At 34.3% G+C, this 9,492-nt stretch overlaps 1 protein-coding gene across 2 annotated transcripts in view; it reads right to left on the reverse strand.

The window, feature by feature from the left end:
- The window catches only part of LOC123882892, a 44,241-nt gene extending 37,468 nt beyond the window's left edge, over positions 1-6,773 (reverse strand). Inside the window, exons 1-7 of one of the 2 annotated variants that reach the window (XM_045931537.1) lie at positions 6,694-6,773; positions 6,478-6,593; positions 6,290-6,372; positions 4,737-4,858; positions 1,339-1,503; positions 823-916; positions 236-637 (exon numbers count right to left, since the gene is read on the reverse strand). In XM_045931537.1, coding sequence (XP_045787493.1) covers positions 436-637; positions 823-916; positions 1,339-1,503; positions 4,737-4,858; positions 6,290-6,372; positions 6,478-6,593; positions 6,694-6,718 — 807 coding nt within the window. In that variant the 5' untranslated portion in view covers positions 6,719-6,773 and the 3' untranslated portion in view covers positions 236-435. Of the gene's footprint in view, positions 1-235; positions 638-822; positions 917-1,338; positions 1,504-4,736; positions 4,859-6,289; positions 6,373-6,477; positions 6,594-6,693 lie in introns of those variants that run through there. The other variant, XM_045931538.1, reaches the window with a different exon arrangement.
- Between the last annotated feature and the right edge of the window lie 2,719 nt (positions 6,774-9,492).

Raw genomic sequence — 9,492 nt, forward strand, 5'->3', positions numbered from 1 at the left:
TCTTGTCAAATATACATACCGATTTGTACAAGTAAAATATGGCATGAAGTGTAACTTCATTATACTTGGAGAGAGATCAAAAATGATTTTTCCTTTTCAAATATCTCCAAATGGATTATTTAACATGGTCAATGTGTTCGTATTAATCGAGTAATTTTCTTAATCAGCAAAAATAGTAGGGTGGCCATTGTATGATTTAGATCGATTTGAGGTATAAAATCATCCGATCCAAAAATTGAAGTAACATGTGGTTTGAGTTTGAATTGTTTCCTCAAAAACAATATGATTCCACCCAATCCGATTAAGTACGGTTTGGATTGAGTCGGTTCGTTCAGTTTTTATCGATACATAATAACATACTTATGCAAATATCATTTGGAAAACAAAATAATATTATATGAAAAGGAAAAGTTCATATTCCTAGCAAGAACAGACCTAACTAGCAGTACCCTTGTTCTGGTCAATGGTTTCCTTGATGAAGCTCACAGCAACTGAGGATAGCTCATCTTGGTGATTTGTGTATGCATGATCAGCTCCTTCAATGATATACAACTTGTGATTTGGTATGATCTTGGCAAACTCGTGTGCATCTTGAACAGGGATAATTTCGTCTGAAGAGCCGTGAATTGTAAGGACCCTGTAAATATATGAAGTAATTTGACATTAGCACATCTATGCATCAATGTAACTTGATTGCTTCAGTTTTACAAATATTTTTGTGAACCTCTAACGCCCACTCATGTTCGATCACTTGATGAACAAAGAAATGGAGCTAGAAGCAAAAGGTGGCAGTAGGATAGATCAAACATTTTTTCCACTAACCTGCATTCTTTGTCAATTTGCAAGCACGCTTCATGCATATTTGTACCTAAGCGATCCATCAAACTCTCCTCAGTAACATGGTAATCCAAACTTCCTGCAACCGTAGATGTCCTCAAATGATCATTTAACAAATAACATAGTAATTGAGTGCTTATTTGTGACAGATTGAAACAAAGAACTTGTAAATTTTCATTTACATTGTACCCGTTGAAATCTATCTAAAGTTCTAAATTGAAGTCATTTTGTAGCCATACTAAACTTTGTGCTTGTGATATTGTGATACCTAATTCAAAATTTTAGTATAAATTTGGCTTAATTAGTTCTTTGGTCCCTTAAAGACATTTTAGGTTTCACAATGGTCCCTTAAAGAAAAAAAGGTCCGGATTGGTCCCCAAAACCTAAAATGTCTTTAAGGGACCATTTAACTAATTAAGCCTATAAATTTCATCAAGTGTTGTCAGTGATACAACTATTTGAGGGTCTATTAGGTTAAATAAGCCTGCGTAAACGATTTACCTGACCTCTTCTTCACATCAATGAAACCATCCTTCTTAATTATTTCCAAATAATCTTTACCAAGGCGTTCTTCAATGCCTGCCTTCAGATCATAACGTCCAGAGAGGTTGACAACAGTTTTAATGTCATGATATTTGGAAGCATACAGAAGCACTACATCACCTCCTGCATCAGGACACAAACAATTATATGAATAGTTCAATTGTACTAGAAAACATTGGGGAAAAGGACATTAGAATTCGAGAAGATGGATTGGTCCGAAGCTACATCGACAAGTCAGTTTTCAACAACTATAGATGAAATGCAGTGACACCTAATTAGAATAGGACTTTTTCATAAACCATAGCCCTTACCTATGTACATGTACATATAAATATAATACTAGTTAACAGGTAATAACTATGTTAAACTCATAGTAGTCAACCCCGGACTGCGGAGTGGCCAACCCCAAAACTGGAATAGCAGGAAAACATATACCGGGATAGCCGCTATTTGAATTATTTAATATATAACTATATAATAATTAATACTCCTTTTGTGTGTGTGTGTGAGCACTTGGCGCAGGATGAGGGTCTACGAGGGGTGCCAACCTAGTTGGGATTTCTTCTAGATCCTTTGACGTCATTATGCTCTTAGTTCACCAAAAAAATATAATAATTAATACTATATAAATATCTAAATACTTTTATTTTTATACTAAATATATATGTAGTTTTTTTTTTAAAACAATATTTAATAATAACTGAAATAATATATTATTTTAACTATTATTTAATCTGTGCCAACTATTTCCTTATGTCTAGAACATATGATATTTTAAGATAATCAAACAAACCATCATGCAACATGACCAAATCATGTGATGGCGACAAAGGGAGACCAAGTAACGGCGCCGATCCGGCGACTTCCGCCGTAAAAAGTGCTTTGTGCTCCATGAAAATACAAAAGCTGGCTATCCCGGTTGGAGCGGCCGTGACCCACTGTGCTCCGCCCCTCTACTATCCTGGCTGGAGTGGCCGCTATCTCTAACTGCTCCGCTACCGGTCTTCTCATCGCGGCACGCTGCCGCTCCGCTCCACCACTATAGCGCGCTATTTGACTACTATGGTTAAAATGAAAGATAATGATCAAGTTTATTTTTAACATAGTTTTGCAAAGGTGTCTTTCTATGTCAACTTGTTGACTAATCTCGTGCTATAAGTTTGGATAGGCAATTAGGTCATATAATCAGTTAAATGAAAGCTCATTCCTGGTTTTGTTTTGCCAGAAGTTACACAACTCTCTTAATATTGCATCATTCAAGGTTGCAATCTTAACATCCATGCATTTGTAATTGGTAAATGGTAAAGCATGACATGCAACTTAATCCACTAACCGGACGGGTTCAGTTACCAATGGATTGAATTTGACAGATCTGAATCTATCCAAATGAACCCAAAACAAACTCGTTTTTGTCAACCATAGACCCAAAACCCGCTACAATCCACTCGAAAATCTAATTTCAGACTCAGTTTTTTCAGGTTTTGGTCAGACCTTTCCATTTTCCAGCCCAAGTTGACATGTAATGAAAGTAAAGAATAGAGAGAATTCATTTCTGTGAAATTCTGTTATTGTATTTCTTAGAATGAAAGTCACAGGGTACTTGGATAATTATATCCAATGTTATCCTACACCAAGTTGCTTGTTGAGAACTTTCTCTCTAACAAAAAAGAGATCTATTTCCATGTGTTTTGTTCTGGCATTCAGCACAGGGTTGAGTCATAGCTACAGTGCTATGATTGTCAAAAAAAAATGAGAGGAGACTTGAATGGAATTTGCAGTTACCAAAGCAAGATGTGCCTCTGTACTAGAACGAGACAATTTTCTTCTTGGACGACCATGAGAGAAGGTTTGGACCTAAGAAGATAGCTGCACCAGAAGTGGAGCGACGGTCATCTGGGTCAGATGCTCAATCAGAATCACTGTAACCATGCCTGAAAGTAAATCACAAATATACTTTCCTTGGGAGAAACCCTTTTGCCACAAGCCTTGCCTTATACTTTTTTATAGTCCCATCTGCATTCTCTTTCAGTCTAAACGCCCATTTTCACCCTATAGCCTTCCTGTTTTGAGGAAGAGGGATAAGGGTCCAGGTATTTGTTTCTCTCAAGTGCAGAAAACTCCTCTTTCATGGCTGCCAACCACTTAGGATCTTTGAGAGCTTGTTTCACCGTGTGAGGTTCAATGATGGTTAGGAAAACTAAGGGAAGCAGTTTAGGTAAAGGTACACCAGTTTTAAGTCTGGTTTGCATGGTGAGTACTAGAAGGATTGGTAGTTTGTAATGGTGGATGCTAAGGGGTAGGTGGTGAGGCCAGAGACAATGAAGAGCTAGATAAAGAAGGTGAGGGAAGGTTAACCAAATTTGGTGAAGGAAGAATGGTGTCTTGTGAGGCTAAAGAACTAAAAGAGGTAGGTGATGAGGTGGTAGATGTATTGATTTGATTAAAGTAAGGGGAAATAGGTGTGATGGGAGTGTAACTAACGAGCACGCGCACGAGTAAGCTTCTGAAAATGATCATGATGGATCCACTTCTATAACTGCGAAGCGTGAACGCAGCCTAAAATCCCAGTCATGATCGAACTGGAGATTGTGGATTGAAGCCACGAGAGAATCCCTTGGTCCTGAAGAATCCAGAGACGGTGCGCAGGATTTGCAACAATGGCAGAAGTGACGGAATCTCTGATGAATTTCTCCGGAATTTCAATGTAATACAAAAAACTCGAAAGGTTATGTGCATTCGCCGCTGGTTCTATCTGTTGAAGCCAGATAAGAAAGTTCTTCCCATCCAATTTCTCGGAGATCTTCAACTGAAACATAACTAACTCAGTTGAGGAGAAATTGACTGGAGTTGCGTGTGCTGTGGAGAAGCAGAAGGTGAAGATGGTGGTGGAGAATTTTCCATGATCGGAACTAGGCTCTATGATACCATAATGAAAAGAAAAAAGAGAGAGAATTCATCTCTGTGAAATTCTGTTATTGAATTTCTTAGAATGAAAGTTACACAGTACTTGGATATTTATATTAAATGTTATACTGCACCGAAGTGATGCAAAACCTACACCCTATGTAACTAACTCTGAGCTGTATAACAGTCTCTTATTACAAGATGCAATCTAGCGCCCAGGAACGTTCTAGAATAGTAAAAAGTAGAACTACACTTAGTAAACAAATAGCACTATATTGAGAGTAATCACTACTCTAATAACATAAATTATTTGGATAAGGACAGCTCTCGTCATAATTTAGGTGTATAATGGAAAATGATCAATGAGTGATAGTATAAATTGGCACACATACATCCAAAAGCATATCTAGATATACATTTTTTTTTTCCTATAAGCAAACAAATCAAGATACCTTTACTGTGTCCAACAATTGCGCGGATTACACGATTTGATTCACGGAAATGTTGAGTAACAGCATGTAAATCATCCACCTCTGTCCAATAGTTACCATACTGAAACGAACCTTCGCTTTCCCTTGAAGGAAAACCCAACTAGCTAAAGTTAAGACAAAGCAAAGAATGAAGCAAGACTAATGATGAAGACAAGATATCAGAAACTTTAGAACATATAACTCAATGTAAATGAAGAAAATAGCACCCAATTTACACCAGGCAGAGGAGTTCAACTTTTGGGAATTCTACTGAAGAAACAGTGACATAATTGGGTCATTCTTAGAAGGCTACTCCTTCCGTCTCATAATAATTGTAACATTTGGAATATTTGTTCGTCTAAAATTATGTTACTTTAGAATCCCAAGGCAGAATTTATTGATGTTTTTCAACAATGCCTTCTTAAATTAAATAATTCACCTAACTATTCTACTACTACTTTCAATCACTCTAAATAATGAGTATTTTAGACTGTGCGGATTATGTTACTATAGAATATTAGAATTCAATATAATTCATCATTTTTTTAAGATGTATGCATAATCTAAAATGACACTTATAACGAGACGGAGGAATTACCATCTAATACTATGATAAAGTTATAAGGAAATTGAACCACTAAGGATAGTAGTACAACTAAACCAACAATCCTCAACTAACAACCAGTGCTGTAAGGGCAACTTCAACATTAGCTATTTATTATGAACAATATAACATCTGAAACCAAAGCAATCACATCAGATGGCTAGAAACACACTATTTCATTTATCACACAATCATACTATATTCATATTCATCCATCCAGTGATCCATGCCTATGTCCAAACCAATGTAGCACCAACACTTCAGATTGAAGGTGTGTCCAATGTCTCACACTGACACAACACCGACACAGATTACATACAATAATGTTACTTTCTCAAACTATTACCAGTGTCAACGTGTCAATGTCATCTTGTTTGGTGTTCATAATTGTGTCAGTGCATCATAGGTCCAAACTGAAAACAAAGGCATATGCTTTAAATACACCAATTAATCAACTCCCCCATATATATATATATATATATATAAGCAAAGATTCGTTTTTCAGATTCATCGAATAATTGATGTATTTGGTCTAGTTATTCAATTCATCAGAAAAAAGAATGTTTGCTTATATTTAAGTCCAGAGTAGTATATCCTTCCAAAAGAACATACAGGATATGAAGCACGGACACAGACATCAGACACGACACTGACACGTCAACACCGATAATAATTTGAGAAAATGACATAATTCAGTGTAATCATAGGTGTCGGTGTCATGTCAGTGTCCGACACCAACATGTGTCCAACACCAGACATGCCTAATCTGAGGAGTGTCCGTGCTTCATACGGGACAGAGATGGATTGGTCTTAGCCTATCATTTTGCAGTATAACTCCATTTCACAGACAATTTCACAAACATTTAGACGGCACATAATAAAACTGAATATTCAATGCATATAGTTTTGTTCTGGATCATAATAAACTTACCCATTTCCAGAAAAATCAAAACGGAAAGAACTAATTTGTGCCTTTTCCAATGCAACAGCAAGGTTCAATATGAGATTGGTATCCTAAAATTGAAAAAAATAAAAAATAAACACAGATTAATTAAAGGAAAAAAAAAAAAGTAAGGGAATTTATGCATACATATACATATAAGTGAAAAAGGAACAAACTTTAGAGCATCGAAAACCATGACACAAGATAACAACATCGGTGGTTATTCCAGATTGATGTAAATTGCCAACAAGTTTTTGACCATGTTTGTTGGGGATTATGATTCTTTCAACAGCTGCAAAAACAAATGAGTGATAAAACAATTCATTAATTCTCTATTTATTTTTCGTGAAAAATGTGATAGTGAAATGTAGGAAACTAACTAACTAACTAACATGAGTTTTGTGCAGCTAGGGACATCTTCACTTCACTCTTGTTTTCGTTTGTGATTTACTTGAGCTCTTATTCAGTTTTTATCCTACTTGTGTTTGTTTTAGATTTTTTAAAAATCATTTTAGTAAAAAAATTATTTTTTTTCCATCAAAATGAAAATATATTTTCAACGGTTTTTATTAAAATCGATTTTTTTATCACTCATCATCCCTCACTATTTTAAAAAAAATTGATTTTTATGATCGTAAACAAACCACAAATCACTTTAGATTTTCTTCAAAATCTCTAAAATTAATTTCTAAATTATTTTAAAAGAAATTCATTTTTTTTTAAGCTCAAACAAACAGACCCATTATATATGGAAAAGAAAAATTAATCTATTCACTCTTTTGCTTAAGCTTTTATATGTTTTGAATTGCTCTTCTCACATTAAAATGAGTTTATTTTCATTTGTGATTTAGTTATGTTTGGATAAACAATTTATTTAGAGCTTATGACACAAGCAGTTTTTAATTATGATCAGCTTATGTATAAGTTATTCTTATAGTAAAACATAAAAGAGAAGAAAAAAAATAGAGTTTATATTATTGTCCGTAAAATATATCCTTATGATACGAGTGATATTTATATGAGACAAAATTTGTATATAAGTGAATTAAACGTAACTAATCATTTTTATTGATTTACAATTTTAATTTGAATTGATTTGGATATTAATACCGAGAACTACAACAATTGAGACTAACGATGACTAGGAGTGATTGCCGGTGTATAAGGCATGTATAGAGAATGAGCGGCTCGTCCACTCGTAACAACTTTTAGTCAAAAAGAGGGTGGAAGATGCTCTGGTGCACAAAGCATGTATAGACAATGGGCGGCTCCTGACAACTAGTAAAAAAGAGGCCACATGGATAAACCGACATCACATCAAAATGAGAGGTCTTGAGACCGTGCAGGTATGAGACCGCATGGTTTAAGGAAGATTTATAAGATTTGATTTGTATTGTCTATGCCGACAAGATGCATCTTTTCTGTAGTCCATTCTATAAGAATTTCACAACTAAGCGTCTTTGACTTGAAAAATTATTTGGATGAGTGACCTTGAAAGTTCCTAAAAATAGTGCGAGTGGGGGCAAAACAACATATTTGTCGATTTGTGGGATTAGTCAGCAATAATTAATAGTCATTTGGAATCTTTACATGTTAGAAGTTTAATTTTCTTTGAGCCCTTATTTATATTATGAGAAAGAATATTAAAAATATGTATATCCATAGAATAAATTTAAATTTATATGAGTATTAAATGAAAAATAACTATTTACAATGTGTTTTTTTGGTCTTAGTAATTTTTGTGTTTTGTTTTTAATAAAGGAAAATGCTAAACAGTACCCCGGTGTACTAGTTAAGCATACAAATAAGGAAATTTTGTCTTGAAAATTGTGGATTCAATACATTGAAAGTGTAAAAAGTCATCTTATCAACATTACTCCCTCTGTGACACTATATAAGCAAAAATACATTAATAAAGCAATGAACCTAAAAATGAGTTTTTTGCTTATGTAGTGTCACGGATGGAGTAACTTTTTCTTTTATTTCTATTTTTGGTTTGCTTAACCAGTACTCTCCCCAGAGCACTGTTTAGCATGACCCATAATAATACATAGTAAATGTATTTTATTTTTATCTGTACATAAAGTGGCAAACACCGCTGAAACTCACACAACTCCCCAAATTTTAACTTGAGTGAAGGTGTTAGATATAACCATTTTGTCATTGTAGGTTGAGCTAAGAATATAGTATTTAGGATTCTCTTCACGTTTTTACTTTTCACAAGATCCTTATTTATAGGATAGATTTGTCTAAACGTGCAACATGTTAAAGAATCTAAAAAAAAATAAAAAATTGTTGATATTCAATGGAGTCAAATTTCAAAACATAAGAATTACATATGAATTAATTGGGGTAGAAAAAAAATTATTAGAAAACAACAATTATTATTATTAAAAACTAATACATTTAATATAAAATGCACAAGTTTTAATAAAAACTTTTTATTTTAAACTTTTTAAAATGTGCAAATTTGTATATGATAGAAAAATACTTATTGGATATGATAGTTCCATTCATTATTCATTAACAAGTATTTTTCAATATCATGAAGGTGTGAAAACACAAGAAGGGGGGGGGTTGAATTGTGTTTTAGCTAAGTTAAAACTTTTTCAAGTTCTTAACTCAACTACGTTAGCAGCGGAAAAGTAACACAATAAATAACAAGTTAAAGAGAGAGAGAGATCACACAAGCAATTTATACTGGTTCCTCTCACAAAACGAGAGTAGTCCAGTCCCCTTGCACTTCCAAGGGAGTTCACTATAATCACACAAGATTACACCTGCTCAAGCACACAAGCAAGAGACTTCTCAACAATGCTCAAGCACACAAGCTTAAGACTTCACACTTAAGCACACAAGCTTAAGTTTCACACTTAAGCACACAAGCTTAAGTTTCCTCAAGTAAATAGTAAAGTATATAAAAATATACAAATGCTCTTAGATGAACCTAAAGTGAGCAAATACAAATAGTACAGAGTATTTGGCTAAAGTGCAGAAACACTTGACAGAGGTTCAGAGCTTGTATATCACAGAGTTCAGAGTTTGTTCAGCGCACGTTCAAATCTTGATAAATGTATATGTGTTGTAGCTGAATCTTCTAGTATATATACCACTAGAAAAGAGTCGTTGCAAAAAGAACCGTTGGAGTTGATAATCTTTTGTCTTCAAGCAGTCTGTCTTGATGCAGTTGG

The sequence above is a fragment of the Trifolium pratense genome, linkage group LG5, assembly GCF_020283565.1.
Source record: "Trifolium pratense cultivar HEN17-A07 linkage group LG5, ARS_RC_1.1, whole genome shotgun sequence".
NCBI lineage: Eukaryota > Viridiplantae > Streptophyta > Magnoliopsida > Fabales > Fabaceae > Trifolium > Trifolium pratense.